The sequence below is a fragment of the Nyctereutes procyonoides genome, unplaced genomic scaffold (assembly GCF_905146905.1).
Source record: "Nyctereutes procyonoides isolate TBG_1078 unplaced genomic scaffold, NYPRO_anot_genome, whole genome shotgun sequence".
Classification (NCBI taxonomy): Eukaryota; Metazoa; Chordata; class Mammalia; order Carnivora; family Canidae; genus Nyctereutes; species Nyctereutes procyonoides.
Genome location: NW_026575046.1, coordinates 54513272 through 54538812, shown reverse-complemented (window position 1 = coordinate 54538812; position 25541 = coordinate 54513272). Strand labels below are relative to the sequence as shown.

The 25541-nt window shown below is 42.6% G+C and overlaps 1 protein-coding gene across 2 annotated transcripts in view; it reads right to left on the bottom strand.

Moving 5' to 3' along the window:
• Window positions 1–25541, bottom strand: part of GRID1 (glutamate ionotropic receptor delta type subunit 1) — a 634358-nt gene that overhangs the window by 99761 nt on the left and 509056 nt on the right. For both annotated transcript variants that reach the window (XM_055325891.1, XM_055325892.1), the window contains exons 9-12: window positions 16671–16772; window positions 15059–15256; window positions 10774–11098; window positions 9515–9653 (exon numbers count right to left, since the gene is read on the bottom strand). In XM_055325891.1, coding sequence (XP_055181866.1) covers window positions 9515–9653; window positions 10774–11098; window positions 15059–15256; window positions 16671–16772 — 764 coding nt within the window. The remainder of the gene's footprint in view (window positions 1–9514; window positions 9654–10773; window positions 11099–15058; window positions 15257–16670; window positions 16773–25541) is intronic.

Below are 25541 nucleotides of genomic sequence, written 5' to 3'. Positions count from 1 at the left end.
AGTAGGGGAAAGAGTGAGAAGAAAAGATAGGAAAGGAAAGAGGAGCAGAGGAAAAGGAGGTGAATGGGGTATTCTCATGCTTCTCTGAGGCATTACATACAGGAAGAACAACGGAGCAAATCCTATAGAATTCAGACAATAGAGGAAATTCTATACAATATGAAGGGGAAAAGCTGTAACAAGAATATTATACCAGATTAGTTTTTTTAATTCATGCATAAATGCAACAGAAAAAGATTCTCAGATATATTATCTCACAACATATACCATTCTTGCTAGACCTATTGCTCAAATAACTACTCTAGCTGAACAAAATTTTATCAAAATAAAGAAATGAACTATGGCAAATCACAGAGTAGAGAAACATTCAACAATCACTGAAACTCCTGGAACATAGATTTCAGTCCAAATAATGACTATAAATGTAGATGTGATAAAACAAAAGAATGAAATGCTAAACATATATATTAGAGAAACCATCAAATATTAGGAGGAGGAGAAGGAGAAGGAAAGAAATAACAATAGTAAACTGGGCCCCAAATCTCAGATTATATTACCAAAACATGATTGAGTAGGAGGGAAGGACAAAAAGATATTCCAGGACCATCTGAGGGAAAGATATAAATATATGGTTTCAAGCTTGATTCTTAAAGAGAAACAACAGTGCATGTATATTGAAGCCTAAAGGAAACCACTGGTGGTTAAGAGAGGATCCTTAACTTCCAGTTGTGGTGGTGGTGGTGGTCCTAGGGAACCATATTAATAATAATGGTAATAGAATACTAAACATCATGAAAATAATTTAGAATGCATAAGTAGACATGAGAGAAAATTAAATATATTTATATTATACAACCTGTCGGTGGTCCACCAATAAGTTGAAATAAACAAATTCCTAGAAACATACAATATACATGTAAAGAATGGACACCAATCCTCCTCAAATTCTTATTCCAAAAATGCAAGAGAAGGGAATGCTTCCTAACTCATTCCTCCTCAAATTCTTATTCCAAAAATGCAAGAGAAGGGAATGCTTCCTAACTCATTCCTCCTCAAATTCTTATTCCAAAAATGCAAGAGAAGGGAATGCTTCCTAACTCATTCTAAGAGGCCAGCATTATCCTGATATCAAAACCTTAAAAACACATTACAGGAAAAGAAAACTACAAACCTGATGGGATGAGCACTGGGTGTTATGCTATATGTTGGCAAATTGAACTCCAATTAAAAAAAGAAGAAGAAAAGAAAACTATAGACCAATATTCCTGAGTAATGTGGATTCAACAATCTTCAACAAAACACTAGGAAACTGGGCAGCCCTGGTGGCCTAGCGGTTTAGCGCCGCCTTCAGCCCAAGGCCTGACCCTGGAGTCCTGGGATTGAGTCCCACGTCTGGATCCCTGCATGGAGCCTGCTTCTCCCTCTGCCTGTGTCTCTGCCTCTCACTCTCTCTCTCTCTCTGTCTGTCATGAATAAATAAATAAAATCTTTTAAAAAAATACTAGGAAACTGAATTCAACAGCATATGTTTTTAAATATGGACCAACCAATATTTATTCTGAAATGTAAGGATGAGTCAACATACCAAGATCCGTCAGTATAAAATTCTATGTTACCAAAATGAAGGGGGAAAAAACCACATTATCATCTCAAGGCAGGAAAAGCATTTGACAAAATGAAATACCCTTTCATGATAAAAACTTAACAGGCTAGGAAGAAAAGGAAGCTACCTTGATGTAATAAAGGCCATATAAAAGAAACTCAAAGCTAACATTATACTCAAGGCTTTTCCTCTAAGGTCAGGAACAAGACAAGAATGCCTATTTTCACCACTTCCATTCAACATAGTACTGGAGTCATAGTCAGACAATTAGGCAAGAAAAAGAAATAAAAGATTTTCAAGTTGGAAGGAAAGAAGTGGAAGTATCTCTGCTGTCAGACAACATGACCTGATTATGTAGAAAACCTTAAAATTGGACACACACAAAAACCGTAAATACTAGAACTAATAAATAAATCAGCAAAGTGGTATGCTAAAAAAATAATAAACGAAGATCAGTTGCATTTCTGTACATTAATAGTGAATACTCTGAAAGGGAAATACAAAAACAACTCCAGTTATAATAATGTCAAAAAGAATAAAATACCTAAGAATAAACTTAATCAAAAAGGCAAAAGACATATATACTGAAAACTAAATAATGTTTCTGAAATAAGTTAAAGATACAAATAAATGGAAAGACACCTATCTATGCTCATGGATTGAAATACTTCATATTGTTAAAATGTCAATACTACTTAAAGCAATTTACAAATTCAGTGTGATCTCTGTCAAAATTCCAATGATGGTTTAGGCAGAAATAGAAAAATCCATTGTAAAATTTTCCCCTCAAGGATCCCCAATTAGCCAAGACAATTTTGATAAAGAATAAAGTTGATGATCTCCAATTTCCTGAATTCAAAATGTACTACAAAGCTATAGTAATCAAAATAGTGTGCACTGACATGAAGAGAGATGCACAGGCCAATGGAATAGAATAAAAAGCCCAGATCTCATTTATATTCAAATCATTTCAAACAAAGGTTTGAAACAAATCCACTCAATGAGGAAAGGACAGTCTTTTTTTAATAAATGGTGCTGGGAAAACCCGGTATCCTCATGCAAAAGAATGAAATAGGACCCTAACCTTACACCATGTATAAAAATTAACAAAATGGATCAAAGTCTTAAATATAAGACCTAAGACTATAAAACTCCTAGAATAAAACATTCAGGAAGGATTTCATGACATTGGATCTGGCAATAATTTCTTAGATATGACAACAAAAGGAAAGCTGACAATAACAAAAAATAGATAATATGGACTTCATCAAAATTAAAAACTTCTCCGCATCCAAAGACACTACCAACAGAATTAAAAGGCTATCCATAAAATGGGAGAAGATATTTACAATATCTGATGAGAGATTAATACCTGGGATATACATAAAAAACTACAGCCCAGTAATAAAAACAACCTAATTAAAAATGGGCAATAAACTTAAACAGACATTTCTCCAAAGAAGATGTGCAAATGGCCATTAACACATGAAAAGATGCTCAATAGGGATCCCTGGGTGGCTCAGTGGTTTGGCGCCTGCCTTTGGCCCAGGGCGCAATCCTGGAGACCCGGGATCGAATCCCACGTCGGGCTCCCGGTGCATGGAGCCTGCTTCTCCCTCTGCCTATGTCTCTGCCTCTCTCTCTCTCTCACTGTGTGCCTATCATAAATAAATAAAAATGTAAAAAAAAAAAAAGAAAAAGAAAAGATGCTCAATATCACTAATTATTAGGGAAATGCCAATCAAAACCAAAATGAGATACCACTTCACACCCATTAGGATAGCTATTATGAAAACAAAACAAAACAAAAACAAAACAAAAAATAAGTATGGGTAAGGTTGTAAAGAAACTGGAATTCTTGTTAGTTGCTGGTGGGACTGTGAAATGGTGGAATTGCTGTAGAATATGATAAAGTAGTTCCTAATAAAAAAAAGTTAAACATAGAATTACCATATGATCCAACAATTCCACTTCTGAGTATATACCCAAGAGTACTTAAAGCCAGGACTTGAACATATACCTATACACCTGTGTTTAAAACAGCATTATTAAATAGCCAAAGGATGGAAGCAACAGATACATCTCTCAACAGATGAATGTATAAACAAAATGTGATATATATGCTGCACATTTATACACACGCTACAACATCAATGAAGCTTTAAGACATGCTAAATGAAATAAGTTAGTCACGAAAGGACAAAAACTGTATTATTTCACTTATCCAAGGTACCTAGAGTAGTCAAATTTATAGAGAGATAACAGGACTATGGTTTCCAGAGTCTGGGAAAGTAGGGAATGGGGAGTACTGTATAGACTTTCAGTTTTACAATATGAAGCATTCTAGAGATGGATGGTGATGATGTTTATAGAACAATGTGAATATACTCGATGACTTTAAACTGTACACTTAAGGGACGCCTGGGTGGCTCAGAGGTTGAGCATCTACCTTCTGCCAAGGGCGTGATACTGAAGTCCCGGGATCCAGTTCCGCATCGGGCTCCCTGCATGGAGCCTGCTTTTCCCTCTGCCTGTGTCTCTGCCTCTCTCTCTGTGTCACTCATGAATAAATAAATAAAATCTTAAAAAAATAAAAATAAATAAACTGTACACTTAAAAATAATTAAAATGATAAAATTTATGTTATGTATATTTCATCACAATTTAAAAATTAAAATTAAAGTTGTTTTGAAACAAATTATGAAATTTATTCAATAAGTAAAAAAAAAAGAATTTAAAAATTAAATATAGAAGAGCATCCATTGAATAAATTGGGAAAAATTTTGTTACTTCCCAAAAAAGTAAGGGATTCGACAGCTTCATAAAGGAGTTCCTGGGGCAGAGGTGGAGTAGAACAGAGAGAAACATTTTTTCATACTATTAAAATAAAGTTGGCTTTGATCCAAATTACATTGTTGTAAATTAAGATGGGAATTGACATGCCTTGGGCAACCACTTAAAAATATAACTCAAAACTCTATATAGTAAAAGAAAAACGGAATCAAAATGGTATACGGAATATATCTATTTAACACAAAAGAAAGAAGTAATGGAGGAAATGAGGAACAACAGAGGTGTAAGACAGAAAAAGAACTAATAATAACATGGCAGAAGTAATTTCTTCCTTATCACTAATTACATTAGATATAAATGGATTAAACTATCCAATTAAAGCAGAGATTGGTAGAAAAGATGAAAAAACATGATTAACTGTATGTTATATGGACGTGACTCACTTTAGATTCCAAGACAAATAGATCGAAAATAAAAGAATAAAAAAATTTTGTTCAAACAATAACCAAAAGAGAACTGGAGTGGGATACTAATACCAGACAAAGTAAACATTAAGGGAAAAGTTTTTGTAAGAGACAAAGAAGAACAGTATATAAAAGGGTCATTTGATAAGAATATAAAAAATTACAATTAGAAACATATGTACACCTAACAATAGTCCCAAAACATATGGATCAAAATTGATAAAACTGAAGGGAAAAATAAGCAGTTCTGAAAAAAATGGCTAGAGACTTTAATATCCCACATTCAATAATTGATCAACAACAGCAATAGAAGATCAGCAACTAAATGGAAAACATGAACAAGACTATAAACCAACTAAACCTGAAGATGAAATAGACAATATGAATTGCCCTATACTTTGAAAATTTTAATTATTAACTTAAAAGCTCCAAGAACATGAATCTTCTAGAAGGTTTCCCTGGAGAATTATACATTTAAAGATGAATTAACACCAACTTTATATAATCTCTCACAGGAAACAGAAGATAAGAAGGCTTCCTAAATCATTTTATGAAGCCAGTGCTACCCTGAAACCAAAACTAGACAAAAATAGCACAATAAATAAAAGTGAAAACTGATAATTCTCATAAATTTTTTTATTTATTTAAGATTTTATTTATTCATGAGACACACACACACACACACAGAGAGAGAGAGAGAGAGAGAGAGAGAGAGAGGAACAGACACAGTCAGAAGAAGCAGGCTCCATGCAGGGAACCTGACATGGGACTTGATCCCAGGTCTCCAGGATCACACCCCGGGCTGAAGGCAGCGCTAAACTGCTGAGTCACCTGGGTTGCCCAATTCTCATAAATTTAGATGAAAAAATCCTCAACCAGAATATCAGCAGAAAGAATCAGAAATATATGCAAAGAATCATAGATCATGACCAGGGGAGATTTGTTCAAGGTACACAACATTTGAAAAACAATCACTGTAATCTATCATACTAGTAAGCTAAAGAAGAAAAATCATATGGTACTGTCAAGCAAGGAAAAAAAAAAGCATTTGAGAAATCTAATACTCATTCATGATAGTCTCAGCAAGTTATGATCTATTGGTTTAATGCAATTTTAACTATAATTAATGCAATTCCTATCAAAATCATGGAAAATTTTTTATAAACATAAGTTTATAAAACTTGAGTAGAAAGATGCAGGCCCCAGAATAGTTAAAACAAGCTGAACAAAGAAAAATAAAATGAGAGGGGTCACTCTGCCCAATATTAAGGTTTACTCTGTAGCTATAGTAACCAAGACAGTGTGGTATCGGCAAAGGCACAGGCACATAGATCAATGGAACTGAATGGAAAACTCAGAAATAGACCCACATGCACCCAACTGATTTCTGACAAATTACAAAAGCAATTCAATGAAGGAAGAACAGCCTTTTTAATAAATGGTGCTAAAGTAACTGGACGTTCATATACAAAACCATGTGTGTGTGTGTGTGTAACAGAATTATATATCTAAAACTCACTTAACCTCATGCCTTATACAAAAATTAACTCAAAATTGACTGTAGACTGAAACGTAAAATGTGAAATTACAACACTTTGAGGAAAAACAGAAAAAACGGGATTATCTTCATGGTCTAGGTTAGGCAAGAGTTAGACTTGACACCAAAGGTATGATCCACAAAAGAATAAATTTATAAATTGGACTTCACAGGAATTAACATTTTTTTCTCTGTGAAAGAACTTGTTAAGATGTTGAAAAGAGAAAGTACAGAGTGGGGAAAATATTTACAAATAAGATGTCTGACAAAGAACTAGTATCTAAAATATATAAAGAACTTTCAAAACACAAGAGTAATAGTCAAACAACTGATTTGGAAAATGGGCAAGGGGCTCCTGGGTGGCTCAGTCGGGTAAGCACCCCACTCTGGATTTTGGGTTAGGTCATGATCTCAGGGTCATGAGATTCGAGTTCCAAGTCCGGCTCTGTGCTGCGATGGAGCCTGCTTGGGATTCTCTCTCCCTCTGCTCTTCCCCCTGCTCATGCATGTGTGCTCTCTTTCTCTCTCTCTAAAAGAGAGAGAGAGAGAAAGAGAGAGAGAGAAAGGAAGAAAAAGAAAATGGGCAAAATACTCAAATGGATATTTCACCAAAGAGGTTACTATATAGTTAGCAATAAGCACGTTAAAAGGTGTTCAACAGGGATCCCTGGGTGGTGCAGCGGTTTGGCACCTGCCTTTGGCCCAGGGCATGATCCTGGAGACCTGGGATCGAATCCCACATCAGGCTCCCGGTGCATGGAGCCTGCTTCTCCCTCTGCCTGTGTCTCTGCCTCTCTCTCTCTCTGTGACTATCATTAAAAAAAAAAAAAAAGGTGTTCAACACAATTGCTCATTAGGGAAATGCAAATTAAAACCAGAATGAGGGATCTCTGGGTGGTGCAGCGGTTTGGAGCCTGCCTTTGGCCCAGAGCGCGATCCTGGAGACCCGGGATCGAATCTCACGTCAGGCTCCCGGTGCATGGAGCCTGCTTCTTCCTCTGCCTATGTCTCTGCCTCTCTCTCTCTCTCTCTCTCTCTCTCTCTCTGTATGACTATCATAAATTTAAAAAAAAAACAGAATGAGATATCAGTCCATGCCTATCAGAATGGTAAAATAAAAAAATAGTGAAAATCCTAAATGCTGGCAAAGATGCGAAGAAACCGGATCATTACCATACCACTAGTAGTAATATAAAGTTCCAGTCACTCTGGAATACAGGTTGATAGTTTCTTATAAAACATAATTTCATATAAAACCTGCTATTACCACATGACCCAGCAATTGCACTCTTGGCTATGTATCACAAACAAATGAAAACTTGTGTTCACACCGAAACCTACGCACAAATACGTATAGTGGCTTTCTTCATAATTGCATAAGGGCGAAAACAAGCTGACGTCCTCCAGTGTGTGAACTCACGAACAAGCTGTGGTGCATGTAATACTACTAAGCAGCAAAAAGGCAATGAATTATTAATACACACACCAACCTGGATGAACCTCCAGAGAATGGCACTAAATGAAAAAGGCAATCCAAAAGCTATGATTCCATTCATATAACATATATAAAATGACAACATTTTAAAGATTTTTATTTACTTATTTATTTGAGAGAGAGAACATGAGTGAGCAGGGGGGAGGAGCAGAGGAAGAGAGACAAGCAGACTTGGTACTGAGCATGAGCCCGAGGTGGGGCCCAACTCCAGGACCCTGACATTGTGACCTGAGCTGAAATCAAGAGTTGGACGCTTCACTGACTGAGCCGCCCAGGTGCCCTGAAATGATAACATCTTAGAAATGGAGAACACATGAGTGGTCACCAGGGGTTGAGAGCAGGACTAGAGGGGAAGAAGTGTGTGTGAGATGGGTGTGGCCATAAGAGGAAAATACAAGGAATCCTCGTAGGAATACAATTCTTTATCATCTTTTCTGTGGTGATGAATACACACATCTACACACGTGATGAGACTGTGTAGCACCAGATGCACGCACACGCACGTGCGCAGGGAAATGAGTACAAGAGGGGAAATATGAATAGAATCAGCCAGTTCTCTTAATGTCAATACTCTGGCTGTGATAAGATGACTATAGTTTTGCAAAATGTGACTATGGGGGGAAACCAGTTAAAGGGTATTATGAGATCTATCTGCATTATTTCTTACAACTGCATGTGAATCTATAATTATCTCAATAAAAATGCCAACTGAAAAATAAGACTGGATGCTATCATACTAAATTTTGAATCCTGGCCAGAGTCTGAACTCTTTTAAATAGGCTGCTGGGAGCCATAGAAGCTAGTTAAGTACGGATGACCAGGTAGGGCTGTGGATCAAAAGAATCCATATAATGATAGTATGATGAATTAAGGGAGAAATTACACAACACAATAATCAGGAATCCAGTGAGAGGGGATATTGCGGCCAATATGGTACCAGAGGAAACGCAGACTAGACTAGTGCCCACGGTCACTTCAGCAACCACATTGCAAACACCCCTTCACTTGGCCCAAGTTCATCTGCAATTTACACAGTATGTGGAATTCTGATCCTAAAACAAAGGTGCTCCCATGTTATTCCACTATGTTGAACTAATTCTTTTATACCATATTTTTAAAACTTTGGTAAAACAAAGAAATGTTTTTATTCCCTGATTTCAATAATTTCACAAGTATAAGTGAAATAAGTTTTCTAATCACTGTGATAGTGGCATGTCTTTAAAAAAGTTTAAGGTGTTTGAAGTTTTGGGAAAATATCTTAGACTTGTGGTATTAATTAATTTTAATTTAATGTTTAGAAAATTTTGATTAAATAAGTTTGTAATCAACGTTTAAATGCCTGAGGAAATTTAATTTGTTAATTTTTAATGTTTTGATTTCTTAGTCTTATAAGCAGCATTTAAATGTTCAGAGAAGTATTATTTAATTCATTTAAGCATTTATATAATTGTGTATGAAGTAAAATACAAGAGGAGTGAAGCTCTCCATGCATTGAGGAGTACGATGATCAAACTGCAGATCTGGGATCTGAGTCTGTTTACCTCTATAACACGAGGTTACATTGTCTTTACAGCTTTTTGGAGCTGCATGATCCCAGATCTGCAGGGAGGAATGGATCTTACCTTATGGGGTTGTCCATCCTGGACACTGTAAGGAATGCAGCAAGATTCGCTGTGTAGGAGGAGCACACAATGAGGGTGAAGAGCCACCAGCTACCCATCACGATGCGCATGGCCATGGAGTTCACGGAGGATTCGCCACCTGCAGGAGGCCAGCAAAGTGGTTGGCCCTGGACTTCGTGCTCACTCCCATCCCCACAGAAATCCTCCAGCTCCACCCTGCAGCCGGGCTCAAGGAACCACCAAGATGTTGGGCTAGGGAGCAGGGAACTGAGTTGCTGGCTGGTTATGGGGGACTGTGACAATTCTGGGAAGGAATCCAAAGATTATTCATCTTGGAAAGGGATGGAGAACCACCAAATACAAAGATCCAGGACTTCACTGGGTTGCCTACTTCCAGGGCTGCAACCTGATGTAAGAGCCTTTCCCCATTTCGAATTCATAGAGAGTAGTCTCCGGAGTTCTGTAAATATAGAATTACCTCCTACCTGGAGGGTTCCCTGGCTTTCTTATAAACCTCAGAAATGAGATCTCACTTTTATTAATATTCAGCCCTCACTAGATGACTTTTTTCCTAGGATTTTCAGAAGTCATTGCCTGTGACTTGTAGTCTGAAGCTGCCCCGTTGAGGCCAATTATTTCTCCTCGGTCCCTTCGGTGGTAGCAGAAGAAAGCGTTTCACAGACTAATCTTATATAACCTGGCGAACAGGCGATACATGTTTTGCCATGGTGCAAACAAAGCCAACACTCACATTAGGAACTTTGCAATTCATAGTTTAGGTCAAAACTGCACGAACCAGGAACTTACCAAGTGCTCTCCAGACTTCACAGAGGAAGGAGACTTTGTATCTCAAGAATGGATGGAGTACTGTTAGATGATTGAAAAGCAATTGTGATTTTTTTTTTTTTTTTGCCTATTAAGACTGCAAATTTAAGCAAGATTCAGTTTCATCTGACAACCCCGGATGCATAACAATCAACCTAATGTGGGAGGGGAGAAGAGTGCAAAGCAGAACTCCAAAGTTAATTTTATCTAAAGCGGAGAACCGGGCTTTGAAGTTGAGTTCCTTGTCACTTCATTTAATTTCTATCTGTATTACTCAGAGAAATTGGGGGCAGCCTGATATTGGTCCTGTCCTAGAGATGAAATAAAACTGCGTTTAAAATGACTTTGCCAAAACCTATCTAAGAACTCGGCCAGTGGGCAAGTTCTCTCAGGCCCCTGGGGCTCCGGCGACATTGGGAAACCAGGACACGTACCTTGCTGTACGAAGGCCCCGTAGACTATCCAGATGGCACTGTGCAAGGTGGCCGAGGCAGAGGGTCGGGGCTGGGCAGCACTCTGAGCCCTCACGGCCTGGATCCGGTTCAACACAAATATCAGCACGCCCACCACAGGGATGGCTGCTGCAATGCAGGCCCACACAGCAAAATCAAATGGAGCAAAAAGAGAGAAGATGCTGATTTTCTCCTCAGGCTTCTTGATCAGGATGCCCACTGAATAGTCCATGTAGCGCTTGCTGAAGTCCACAACGCTCTCCCTCTCCGGGGTGATTGTGATGGCTGAGATGGCCAGGTCTGCTCTCTGAAAGGCAAAACCAACTCATCAGGCATCGGTTCCCACTTCCTGCGGGGTCCCACCCCGGGGCAAGGCCTGCCTTCTACCCTTTGGGCTGTTTTGTCAAGAGGAAACAGATTCAAGAGGTGACAACCTGTGACCTCGAATATTGTAAAAAAAAAAAAAAAAACAAAACAAAACACTAAGTTGTCTGTTTGAATTATAGTTTTTCTTCACTTTCTTGTTGTTCTCGGAAACTTCCACTATCTTCTTTCTTTTGCCAGTTCTTCCTTCTACCCCCGCCCTGCTTCCCACCAAGAAGGCCCTTCCTTCTATCTTCTTCTAGACTTATCTGCATTCTTGCTATACTTTCATCAAGCCTCTCCAAGCTTCCATTAGCCCACATGGATGTCTCCCTCTCTTCAGATGCTTCAGAATTACGCGGTAAGTTGTACAACTACTAGAAATTTCATTAATGTCCCAGTCCCTGGTTGTTTTATATGCAGACTTTATGCCAGAGAGTAATATCCTCCAAGACGAAAGGGGTTATGTACTGTTATTGATCAGCCCTTAATTCATGGCCTCGCAGACATATGGGTTGATTCTTCATATACTAAAGCCATGTTGGGAGGGGACTTTCTGGGCACGCTGGACTTTAAAAAGCACCTTGCAATATTTTTGCTTTCTAAGATGGGCTTAATTTTAAAAATAGACAAAGACTCCAATAAGATGGAACTAGACTGCAAGATGAAAGTGCCAAGACTGGTGGAGGTTAGGATAAGTAGGCCCCAGGGGATGATGGTGGGTAATAAAGGGCCTGCAGTCCCCACTCCAACCACAAGAGCATCAAAATATACACTGATCATCCTAATCTTGGCTCTTGGACCTTTAAGTAGGAGGCATCATCAGAACTGCTTAGTTTAGAATAATCAGCTCTGACAACTGATCCAATGTGCATATTTAAATTGGGAAAAGAGGGGTGCCTGGGTGGCTCAGTCGATCAAGCAGCCAACTCTTGGTTTCAGCTCAGGTCATGATCTCGCCATTGTGGGATCAAGCCCCGTGTCAGGCTCTGTGTTCAGTATGGAGTCTGTTTCAGGTTTTCTCTTTCTCTCTCTCTCCTCCTCTTTCTCTTCTCTCTCTCTAATAAATAAAATCTTTAAAAAAATAAATTACATTGGGAAAACATACATAAAAAGACTTTATCAGGAAAAGATTTTTATCAGGTTTAATATGTGGGCTAGACTGACAAATACACTGATATTCTAATCTATGAAATCCAGGGATGCCCGGGTGGCTCAGTGGTTGAGCCTCTGCCTTTGGCTCAGGGTGGGATCCAGGGGTCCTGGGATCAAGTCCCACATGGGGCTCCCTGCAGGGACCCTGCTTCTCCTTCTGCCTGTGTCGCTGTCTCTCTGTGTGTCTCTTATGAATAAATAAAATATTTAAAAAATTAACTATAAAATCCAAAAAAATTAAATAAATAAACTGTGAAATCCAACAACATATCTAGAGTAAAAAGAAAAAATATTGGAGGTAATGAGGGTGAAGCTCTCCTCTTAGACTTATCACATTTGTATCTCTGGTTCTTGCCTCTCTTTTTAAAAACTCAAGATCCAGAGATTTCCTTTTAAGAATTTGGAGCATTCAAAGCATATGTAAGGACTAAGAAGAGATCTTGTGGAGCAGGACAGGGAAGAAGGGAAAGTAATTTATGAAGCCAGGACTAGAAGAAGCACAGGGAGATTGAGTTATGACCCCAGTAGAGGGGTCATAACACTCCCACCTCTGAAACTGGAGGTTAGAGCAGGTGTCTGCAGATGTGAATTTCATAGGTAGTTGAAATAGTATTTAAGCCCACAAATCTCCATTTCTTTTCCTAATATAGGAGCACAATTTTTTTTTTTTTTTTTTTTTACTTAGGAGAGAAGACTTTTAGGTTGCTTAAAGAGAAAGACAAACTTTTGAAACAGTCTCTAAAGGATATAGTCAAGGGGTCCAACAAAGGACAAGTTAAGGAACTCAGTCTGTCCTGAAGGCCTAGCTCAGGTTGGAGGCCACACAATGTTCATACATCCATTTGGGCAGATTTGTGATTTTCTTCTCTAATTGAATGCAGCAACTTGGATGTCAGATTCAGAGGGTAGATAATATAATCAAGTCAGGGTTTCAGTACAGTAAGAAACCAAGAACAAAGAGAATCACAAAAGATGAAGGACACAGGATTATCTGGTCAAATATTGAGGGTATGCCAGCCAGGGAAGGATGCGGTATCACAAGGACACAAAAATCTTAAAGAAAGATGAACCTCAAATACATGTGCTAAGTGGAAAGGGCCAGACACAAAAAACCATGTATGACTCCATTTAAATTAAATGTTCACCAAAGCAAATCTATGGAAATAGAAAATAGATTGATGGCTGCCTAGGGCTGGGGTCAGGAATGGAATTAACTATAAATAAGTATGAGGGATCTCACTGAATTGATGGAATTATCCTAAAACTAGATTGTTTTTTAAAAGATTTTGTTTGAGACAGAGAGAGAGTGTGTGAGCACACGAGCCGGGGGGGGGGGGGGGAGCAGAGGGAGAGGGAGAAGCAGACTCCCCACTGAGGCAGGAAGCCCAACAAGGGGCTGAGATCATGATTTGAGCCAAAGGCAGACATTTAACCGACTGAGCCACCAGGTGCTCCCCAAAACTAGATTATGAAGATGGTTGGCACAACTCAGTAGATTTCCTAAAAGTCACTGAATTATCTGAAATGGGTGTATTTTATATATAAAACATTATATGGTCTCATTCATTTGGGGAATATAAATAATAGTGAAAGGGAATAAGAGGGAAGGGAGAAGAAATGGGTAGGAAATATCAGAAAGGGAGACAGAACATGAAGACTCCTAACTCTGGGAAATGAACTAGGGGTGGTGGAAGGGGAGGAGGGCGGGGGTGGGGGTGAATGGGTGACGGGCACTGAGGGGGGCACTTGACGGGATGAGCACTGGGTGTTATTCTCTATGTTGGCAAATTGGACACCAATAAAAAATAAATTTATTATAAAAAATAAATAAAATAGTACTGCAATAAAATGGTTTTTTAAAATTGGAGAGATTGTGTGTGCCTTTGTGGGTCTATAAAGCAAAGGACCTGTGTTTTAGGAGCAAAAGTTCAAAAGATTCAGAACAGCAGGTGGTAGTGTCAGAGTGGAACAGTGACAGCAACATTCAAGATGTTAACAGAACGCATGGGTGCAGACACTGCCATGGAGCACAAACAGAGGTCACCGGAGGGAGGCAGGGCAGTCAGAACACTGGGGTCCCCTGGGGATGTCTGTAACATCAGAGATGGTGGCAACAGCAGTACTAGGGAGCGAGGCCTAGAGCAGATGCTACCACCATAAATAACCGTCAGGAGATGACCCACGGGTCTGGGGTGACAGGGGTGAGGAGGGGGACACGGTGAATTGGCCTCATACCATGAGTCTCAATGAGGACCCAGGCTCTATAGGAGAGAGGAAGAGTAATTATGTGAAATTAATCTGAGGAATGTAGTATCACTTACACAGGACAGTGTAGACGCACGCACACACTCACATGCGTGCATCTGTATAGACACACCCCACTGTGAGCCACGAGGGGGAAAAGAATCAGCACTCACTAGCACTGCCCGCGAGAACCAAGTTCCTATTTCAGCCCAAACATGGGGAGGGTTGCAGGAAGGGTGTGCTACAGGGCAGGCTCTGGAGAAATGGCAGCAGTGGGTACGGAAGGAAGACAAAGTGTGAGCGAGTGAGAGACAGAACCCAGAGGAGGGGTGTGGCGGGGCGGGGTGGGCTCAAGAAGAGAGGGCTCTAGTGGGTGAAGAGTGGTGACCTGTGATCTGCTTAGCTAGTTCCAGAGTTCTAAATGCCTAATGGGCCAAATTTAGGGATCACCGCAGAGGCAGGCAAGGTGCCCCCCACAACCCAGTGGGCCGGCCCTGGGACCTACCTTGCTGATGAGTTCCCCGATCATCCCGTTCCAGGAGGTGTTATGGAGCTGGTGGCCGTACCTGCCATCGGGGGCCTGGTAAATCTCATATTTGAAGCCCAGAGCCTTGGCCAGCGCATCCAGGACATCTATGGAGAACCCTTTATAGCGCTTGGGCTGTCCAAGGATGTTCTCAGCCACCATCACAAAAGGCTCTTCCTGAGGACAACAGAACGAATGCTCTTCAATTAAATCACGGGTCCCGGGATACACACCTTTCCAGGGTACTGCTGGAGAGACCAACCTGATGAATCCGCTTTGGAATGTTTGCGGACATGGGCATGTGTTCACCCAACTTAGGCCTGAGGTCTGAAGATCTCGGCCCTGGTTTAAAGCAGTTTATGGACACTTGGCGCGCGGTGGATAGGAAGATCCCTGCCACCAGCACATTGACGGAGGGAGGGAGATTTACTTGTACTGTGTGACACTTTCCCAGCCTCTGCTCGGAACCCCATTGCCAGAATGACATGATTTGTTTTCATTCCTTTATTTGTGACATTCAGGACTCTGTCCTTAGGAAATGCCATAATTCTTTAGGACCCACATGAGAAATGTGGTTACTTCTCATCCAGGATAAAGAGCGACAATAAAAGCTCTATGATATTAGATTGAGAGAAGACAATATTACATCCATCAGATTGTACTAGAAAATGGATTCTGATTCATGGGAGAAGGTCACGCCATAAGTCAAAGGCTGGGACAGAATTAAAGCCCGCCGTTCCCGAGCCCAAAGCCACATTCACACATTTTGTCCTGTGACATGTGTGCTCCTGCAGGGCACGTGGTCCTCTGGAGAAAGCCTTAGCCTCCCCCATCACACTCATATGAAACCGAACAAGACTTTGGGCAAACAGCCCCAGAGAATATATCTCATTAGTGTCCCTGGGGCCGTGGGGGGTTATGACATAATGCTTATTCTGTGATGTGCACATGGGATGGAGAAGAACGCTGCTGCCAAAGGCTTCTAGGGCTGAAGAGACGTCAGCACCTGACAGGACACAGGGAATATTTGAACCGTGTGAATATAAAATGTCTCCTACAGCACTGAAAAGCTGAAGGAAGAACTTGGTCGGAAGATGCCTCTAGTCTCTTAAAGATATTAAAGTCTACGATTCCAAGACTACCGTGCAGGAAAACTGCAACAGACGGTCTTTGTTGTGAAGTTTGTGTCCCACAGGGCCATTGGCGAGTTTGGGTGCCAGAAGAGTGGCCTCCTCCAAGCACCTTTGAGGACTCTGGCTGCCAGCAAAGCTCTCCAGAGGACTACCAGGAGGTCAAGATACTGTTTACGTCCAGGAACAGGTAGGGCTGCATCTGCTTGGAAGTTTGGCCGTGGAGATTAGTGGTTCTTCTCCCGAGCAGCTCAGTGACCTCCGTGGAAGGCCCTGGGACAGAATCTCCAACCCTCCTCTTCCTTCATTACTTGCAAAATTATTTGCCAGAAAGGCCTTATGAGCCCCCAAGCCACTACCCGAGATCCCCTTCCCCCAAGCCCAGCATGAAGCCAAACAGAGAGAAGCCCCTAACTCCAAAGCCCAAATGGTGAACCACCCCAAAATGCCCGTGATCCTACCAAGACAGTCACCACTTTGAGAGTCAGTCCTTGGAGGCGGCTGCCCATGGGCCTCTCTTGCAGGCTGCCATTCAGGCCTTTCTCTGAGTCCCACGTCGCCAGCTGTGAAGGAAAAAGGGAGTGTGAGGGGCAGAATGGGCACCTGCGTGCAGCCCAGGACCGCGGCCCTCAAACCGGGATCCTGGGTTCCGCCACTGGGAGGATAGCAGTCCCCCCCCCATGTCCCGGAGACTCAAGGCCACCTTAAAACCTTAGAAAGAATAAGTGAGTGACAGAAGGTCCCCCTTCCTCCAGCAACTCATCTATAACTTGGAAGACTTGTCACATCCTTCAAGTAAAGCCAGTTGGTAGGAAATTGTTTCCAGAATGAACATTTCTGTCTAAGGTTATCCTGTCCGCCCATGGGGGTCAGATCACCACGTCTCCCACAAAGTGTCTTCTTTCTTTAATTACCCCATGACTTGCCCAGGCCGGAGGGCCCCTGAGTTCAGCCAACGCTGCCACCAGGGCAAGATGAGGCTGAGCAGCACGTCTGGCTCACCTTGAGCCCCGATGCCCACTGCGGGCAGGGTGGAGAGCTCGCGGTCTGTCTTCGCTGGGGGGGCAGATGTCATGATTCTCTTTGATATGCAGGTACAGGCCTGGAACACCCAGGCTCTGGATCTGCCACAGCCCCCCAGGGCTGCGGAGTCCCTCCCACGGCCGGAGGCAGCTCTGACAGGCCCCCCGGGGCGATTGGGGAGCCCCTCTATGGCTCAGAAACAACAGGCGACGCAATGTCCTTCGCACGGCGTCCCCTCTCTGCATCCCTGCAGGCCCGGGAAACCACGGTGAAATCTTGGTCTCATCAATGATTCTCCATCATTAATTGGTAAAAAGGTACAAGGCACCTTAAGCAGGATCTCAGCACTTGGGCGCCAGGGATTGTAATGCAACCCCAGCCACCCTCATTGAGAAACCCTGTCCTTTTAGGTCACTGCAGATTAGATTCTCTTAAGAAGGCTTTTAAAACATACTGAAGGCTGGGCCTCATCCCCAGAGATTTGAATTTAATTGGTCTGTGGTGGGCTAGAAATGAATATTTCAGCTCCCCAGGTGATTCTAATGCACAGCCAGGATTGTAAACCTCTGCTCTAGATTAAAGCAGGTGATTCTCAAACTGTAATATGCACACAAATTATCCAGGGATTTTATATGCACTTTCTGATTCTGGGGCCTGTGGTTATTCCTGTCTAACAAGCTCCCAGGTGATGCTGCTGCTGCTGCTGCTGCTCCATGACCACCATTTAAGCAGCAAGGAGTTAAAAGATCAGACCACTGTGGGCAGCATCTGCTTCATCAGAGAAAACCGACAAGTCCCCTAGTTAGGCTGGGCAGAGCCATCCCTCTGTGGAGAAATGTCACCAGGTGCCCTAAAGGAGCCACCAATAGCACTACTTCAGGACACTTCTACTCTCCCAGCATGTCCCTTAGCCTTGACATCTGCAGCAGGGTCTGCACTCCAAGCGTTGACTACGAGGCCACAGTTGCAGAATCTGTGGGACCATTCCACCTGGAACATACTAGAACCCTGAGGCAGGAACACAGGAATGAGACACATGGTTGTCGAAGCACTTTAAAAGGAACCTGGAAACTCTGGCTGTCACTTTGTACACAATACCAACTAAGACCCACTCCATCCTAAGCTATAGGATGCCTGGCAGTGATGAATGAATCATTTAGTTAAGAGCATGGCCATGTGCTCTCAGGAGCTCCTCACGGCCGCCACCAATTAATTTGAGGGGCACTGCAGTTAAGGGCAAAGTTAAAAGCTACCCAAACTCCTGTTCAAGGACATCAAAGAATTCACACTCTGGGAACTGGCATCATGAGAAGGAAAACTCAAGGCTGTTTCCCCCTTGGGTCTCAGGAAACAGCCCTGGGATCCAGAATCAATTCTTGCATCTGGATTAAAATGCTGGTCAAAGGGAAGAGACCAACCCAGATGAAAAGAGTTGAGGTGTTGATTCCCTACATCCTGTGGACCCTCCGATATGGACCAGGGTACTCATGATGTGTATCTGGGCTGCCCGCTGGCACAGCCTTGGAGCTGCTTAGCCCTGATGGGTAATCTGCTGCCCCTCCTGGGTTGGGCGGTGGTAAGAAGGCCCCTGGGCCACCTCAGTGACTGATAAAGTCCTAATGAAGGCAAGCTCGTCCTAACAATGACATGTTAGTGCCACATACCAGATATTTCGCCTTGCAGCAGGACTTGACGTCCTATCATGTGCTGCCAAACCTCCGTGACACAGCCGAAGGGGCACCTCAACTCCCTGCTAGCACCTGCATGAGTAAGCACCTGGAATGGGGCTCTGCTTGGCCTTGAGCAAACAAACTCTACCTGTCTGTCTCCTGGGGTTGTAATCAGTCTTGAGGATGGGGAAGAGAGGCAGAAAAAGCAGTTGGGATGAAGCTCTGTCCTAGAGTTTTAGCTCAGCTGTGAGAAGGGCTCTGCCTCTCAGTCCCTAACGGTACAACCCTCTTCTAGCTCATTGCCTGGCTCAAGGCAGCAGCCTCTCCATTGATCTCATGAACCCCAACCTCTCTCTGACAGCCTCTCCCATTGTGCTGATTTGTACCTTTATAATAAATAAACCCAAACATGAACTGTGTTAACAAAAAGTTTCGAATGACTTCCCATTTCCTGCAGAATAAATCGTTAACACTCTGAAGCCTGGCCTTAAAGAAAAAGGCCTTCCTTATGGAGATCAAGCCTGACAATCAGCTTCACTGAGGTTTGTGTAGGCCCAGTCCACTCCCACCCCAGCAAGTGCCTCACCCTCCTCATGCACCTCACATGGCATGCTTCCTCCAGTTCCTTCTGCCTGTAATACCATTCCTCTTTGGTTGGGTCTGGTACATTCTTAACTCATATTTTTTTAATAAGATTTCACTTAGAATAGTTTTAGTTTTACAGAAAAGTTGTAGAGGTTGTGCAGAGGCTGTCCATATACCCCACATCCAGTTTTCCGTATCCAAGATGTTACATTAGTGTAACACACTGCTCGCAGCGAATGCAATGCTGATGAGCCCAATCTCCACCATTTGCACAGAGCTGGGTAGAGATGACCCCCATTGTCTTCCATGCTGGACCTAAGGTTGTGACCCTGCTGTGCAATTTGGGTTGGTTACCCTGTCCCTTTCGATCAAAACCCTGTCTTCAGAAACTGTCTAGAATTTCAGGCTCTTGGACTAGACCTTGCCTTGCTTATTCCCATCTCAGGGTTTCCAACCTTGATTTGAACGCCATGTTCTCCTCTCAAAGATCAACTTACTACACTCGGTAAAGATCTAGGGAAGAAGAGAGGAACTCAGAGGTATGAAAGCAGCGTAAGTTTGGTAGTCGACTGACCTATATCTAGCTGTTTCCACCACTTACCTGGGTGACCTCAGAGAGCACATTTTACCATGATGCTTAGAATTTTGCATAAATTTGACTCCATTAAGATTCCATTTTCTTATCTAAAAAGTGAAATAAGAATACTTTCCCTGCCTACCAAACACTTAGGGGCTATTCAAAAGGGAAAAAAAAAAATCACTTTGAAATAATCTGCTATAAAATAATAATCACAAAAAAATCAGGATATAAACCTCTGTGTGCAATAAAACCTCAATTAAGGTTTTTTAAAAGGGTGGTGGTAAAAATGGGAGGAGCTTTGTTGAAATGTAATATATGGATACATCCAGGTGGTGGAATTATGAGTAATCATTGCAACTTCTTGACATTGTTCTGTGTTTCCAACAGGTTTTTCACTACTTTCACAGGAGGGAAAATATGCTTTTGATCAAAATAACTAGCATAGGTGACAAGGTCCTGTCACACACATTTGTATGACTAAGGACTGAATGGAGGGTTAAATTATCAGAGTTGGTGTGTCAAGAACAGCCTGAGCATCAGAACCCAATGAATCAGTCCTCGGGCTGATTCGGGCTGCAAAGAGCTGTGGCCAAGGCATGCCCATCTCCTAGAAGAGGCAATTGTGGGTCATCCAGCACGGCGTCTCCCATTCTGTGACCTCCCCAACATGGCACGGGGCCCGGTGAGCCTGCTGGGTTTGGAGACAGGGAAGTAGCCACTGCTGAGGCCCAGCTCCATGAAGACAGACAAGCTTTCTCCACTAGAAAGAAGGACAGCAATCCTAAGGCAAAGCCTTTAAATCAAAATGCAAGTACCTGAGAGGGGGAAAAAAAAATTCCTCCAAGCCTATAATTACCCCTATTTTTTTTCCTGCAAGTATTCAGGACTTAAAGGCTTTTATTTTTGTGTGTTTTTGTTTTTTAATACAGACCTCTGCCTCCCTGGCCTTCAGGGCATCCTGTACTCTGAGAGAGAAAGAAAAAATACTTCAAAGTGAAACCAAAATTCCACCTTCAAACACATCAAAGTGCAACCATGTTCTAGGAACCAGGATCCTTGAGTTGGGCAGGGAAGTTTATTCCCTCACATCAGCCTCAAGCCAAGCGCCCCAGGCTGAGTGAATCCCCCACATTTTCACAAAGCCTTGTGTTCTTGCCCAAATCTTAAGACCAGAGCAGAAAACCTTCATTTCTGAGTGAGGCCATCCCTCTGAACACCTGATATGCTCAGACCAGAACACGGAAAAAAAGCACAGCCCAAACAGAAGACTCCAGTGGACTTTTCTTTTTAAAAGAAATAAAACAAAGCCTTTAAGTGGATTCCCAAACTTGCTGCCGACCCAGATTAAGAGAGACGGTATCCGGCTTCCCTCCCGGGGGCGCCTGGTTCTCCTGGTTCAGGATGCCGAGGAAAAAGGTGCAGTCAACGAGAGCCAAATGAAGCTTGATAGACTTGATAAATGGGAAGCCAGAAAAACCTTTCCCTTGGAGAAGTCCTGACACTTAGTCACACAGCTGCAGACCATTTCATTTGTACATAAGGGCGTCTGTTCTGACTTTCCCTTGTATTTTGCAGACAGGATTTTGTTTATGGGATCGATGAATTTTATGGCCACAGACACCCACTTTTGACAGCTGACCTGTCAAGATCAGTGCCTGAAAAACTAATTTCCAGCACTGTTAAACAAAACGAGAACTGCCACGATTTGATAAGACAGCCGTGGTTCTCATTCATGCGGGAGGTCTACTGCGCCCAGACCAGAAGTGTGGATAGAGCCAGAGGTTACAGCACAACCATCCCCTGGAAGGAGATATATGGTTTCAAAATCTGATTATGACAAACAACTGTTCCAGAGACCAGCCAATTGGAGAATAAATTTCATAAACCAGTGGTCTCGGGAAAATATATTTCGTGAGTCAGTTGGGGTGTTCTTCATGTTAGCGTTTGAGTTGTGAGACGTGGGGATTTGGGACTTTGCGGCCTTGTCTTTAATAAATGCAGGGCTATTAACCATAAATGGTACAGGCCTTCCTTGGGAGAATGGTCTTTCTGGTCTATAATCTAGTTACAGAGGTTTCTTAAAGTGTCATCCCTTTCCATGGGGAGGTGGCGGGGAGAGGAGAGGCCATCCAACTGCTTTACAGCCCAGCGACGGAGTGTGACCAGTTTCATATAGAGAGCCTGAGCAATTCCTGGGGGGGAGGTGAGGGAAGGAAAGAAAGTAGGTTTGCTTAACTCCAAATCCCATATTTAACTATATCCAGCGAGACAATAGATCAATGACCTACAGCCGCATTTTACAACTAAGTGACCAACTACTTCAGTGATAAGCTTATCTCAAGAGAGCACTGAAGGCAGGAAGTGAAGTTTTTATGACCACGTCTCTCAGACCTCACAGCCATTGCCGGAGTCCAGTTTGAGCCGTACCCTCATTGACCGGTGACTGCATTCAGCTGCGCGCGGCCTCGGCTGAGATATGGGCTGCCGTAGTGACAGCCACAGTGGGTTTATCCTCATGGCAGTGCATGGACTTTTCTAAAGCAACAATCCCTCTATTAGCTATTGTTCTATTGTCCATTTTTATGGGTAAATAGATGGGTTCAATGTATATTTCAAAGGATCGCAGTCCTGGGGAGGTCTGGAGTAGAGGGGGCACCCACATCTTGACTCAGCTTGAATTGGGGCATCCAGCCAGCCCTGGCTTCAGAGAGTCCATTGCACATTTTAAGCTTTAGCTAAATGCATGCACAACATGTTTAGACACAAAAATGCATCTTGGAAACTGAATGTAAGAATCAGAGCATAGAATATCATTTGTGGCCAGGGTGTCTAAAGTAAGGTCTAATTTTAAAGTTCATTTTGGTAGGGATGCTTGGGTGGCTCAGTGGTTAAGCATCTGCCTTCGGCTCAGGGAGTGATCCTGGTGTCCGGGGATGGAGTCCCACAACAGGCTCCCTGCAGGGACCCTGCTTCTCCCTCTGCCTACATGAATAAATGAATAAAATCTTTTTATTTAAGGATTTTATTTATTTATTTATTCATGAGAGAGAGAGAGACAAAGACAGAGGCAGAGACACAGGCAGAGGGAGAAGCAGGCTCCATGCAGGGAGCCCGACGTGGGACTCAATCCCAGGACTCCAGGATCACACCCTGGGCTGAAGGCAGGCGCTAAACCGCTGAGCCACCCAGGGATCCCCCATAAAATCTTTGTTTAAAAAAGTTAAATTTCATTTTGGGAATTCCAGGCTATCAGAGCCACTAAGATATGGGCCTCGTAGAGTATGAACCACAGAAGATGATCATCAGGGCCATTCCTGAAGCCCTGGACAGGCTATAACAAGAGGAGACTCATGTGGGAGCGAAGAATTTAGGGGAGAACTGAAAGTCTCAGCCCAGGACATATGTGTGCAAGGAATCATGCATTTGGCAAAAGCTTGTACTTCCTAAAAACACGCCTCAACAGAACTTGTGTTACACGTCCAGAGAGCAGAGCCACGAGAAACTAAAAGAAGAGTAAAATAGGCCAGAGAGCTGTCACAAATGGGGGCTTCATGAAAAACCTTTAGCAAGGACGGGAGAAGGATACTCCCCAATGGTGCTGGAGAAGGGGACCAGAAAAACAAGCAGAAGTGCCATCAACATTGGCAACCAGGTCATTCATGATGGAGACCATGGACATGCCCCAGTGCTAGCCTCCACTATCTAAAAGTACAGGCATGCAGGACCCACTGGGCCAACAAAGGGATAGAAGGACTGACCAACTCCAATGGTGCCAGTGATGGAGTCTCTCTGTCACGTTAACAGCAAGGATGGAGGCAGTTCCACTCGGCCTAAGACGTGGAAAACAGCAAGACAAAGTTTCTTTCATTGTAACAAAGAACCAGATAATCAATAAAACTATATTTTTAAAAATTTAGCCTCCAAGAGAGCTGTGGTCACACAACCATCTGGTAAATTTACAAACTGCAAAAGATGAGAAGCCCCTCTAAGGACAGACAGGACACAAGGAATGTTTCATCTCTGATAGATGATGGAAGAAAAGAAGTTGTAGTTAATAACAGCGGATAAAAGAAAAATAAAAGACTGAAATTTCACCAGATTTTTAAAGATCCAGTTGTGGTGAGGTTCCCTGGGAGCCCAGACACAAGGGAGGCCACACCCACTCATCAGCTCTTTCCTCCAAGCCTGGGAGGGGTGGGGGGTGGAGTGAGAGAAACAAAAACAGGACAGAGGAACAGAGCATCCAAAAGTTATAGGACAATATCTGATATGAGTTTATCTATTATTGGGCTTGTGTCTGCTATACCTGAGTAAGTCTTATAACTCAATTATAAGAAGAAATTGTAATTTCTAAAAATTGAAAAAGGACTTATTTTTCCAGGAATACGTGAAAGGATAATGTGAACACAAAACTATGTATGCTCAACATCATACGTCATCGGAGAAATGCAAAATAAGACCACAAGGACACACCACTAAGCCTCATGAGAGAGGCTAAAATCAAAGACTGACATTACCACGTGTTGGTGAGGATCTGAAAGGCAAAAAGTGCAGCCACAGTCGACAACAATTTGGCAATTTCCTATAAAGTCAAATACTCACTGACTCTCCCACCCAGCAATTCCACTCCTAGTCACTTACCTAAGGGAGATCTAAAGTACGTCCATACAAAGGTCAGTGTGTGGCTGTTCCCAGAAGCTTTATTCACAATTACCCCCAAAATGGAAACGCTCCAAATGTTGGACACGGCGATCCATGAATGGATAGACAAAATGTGGCACTTACACAATGGAACACTACTCAACAATAAAAAGCAACAAGCTACTGACCTGTGTAACCGCACAGATGAAGGTCACATGCATCACACCCAGGGAATGAAGCCAGCCACCAGAGACTTTACGACCCCATTTCTATGACTTGCTTGAAAAGGCAATATTATTGGTCCTGAAAATAGATCAGTGGTTGCCTGGAGCCAGGAATGGGAGGAAGGTGTCGGATGCAGAGAGGAAGAAGGGCTACAATAGGGTAGTGGATGTAGTCCTTGTTTTGAGGGCTGAAGTGTACGCATACCACTGGGTGCATTGGACCGGACAGCGTGCACCTGCAGTGGCTGAGTTAATTGCACAAAATTGCCTCCAAATAGGCCTAACTTGTTTTATACAAACACACACACACACACACACACACACACACACACGCTAGTGATTTGGAAAGCAGTGAAGCCGTGTGCTGGAGAAGTGGAGTAGAGCACTAACCTCTCATAGGTGGACCACCTACGACCCTTTGGCAAGAATGACGACTTCTAAAGCAAGGATGGAGACATGATACTAATGATGACTGACGTTAGCGCACTGGTACCGTCATTCTTGAACTAGCTGAAGCTAAGCAGGCATCAAGTGGCCAAGAAATTACCTATTAATCCAGAAGAACTGAGTGTGTCTGCATAAACGTTTAGGAAGAACAGAAGTGCAGTT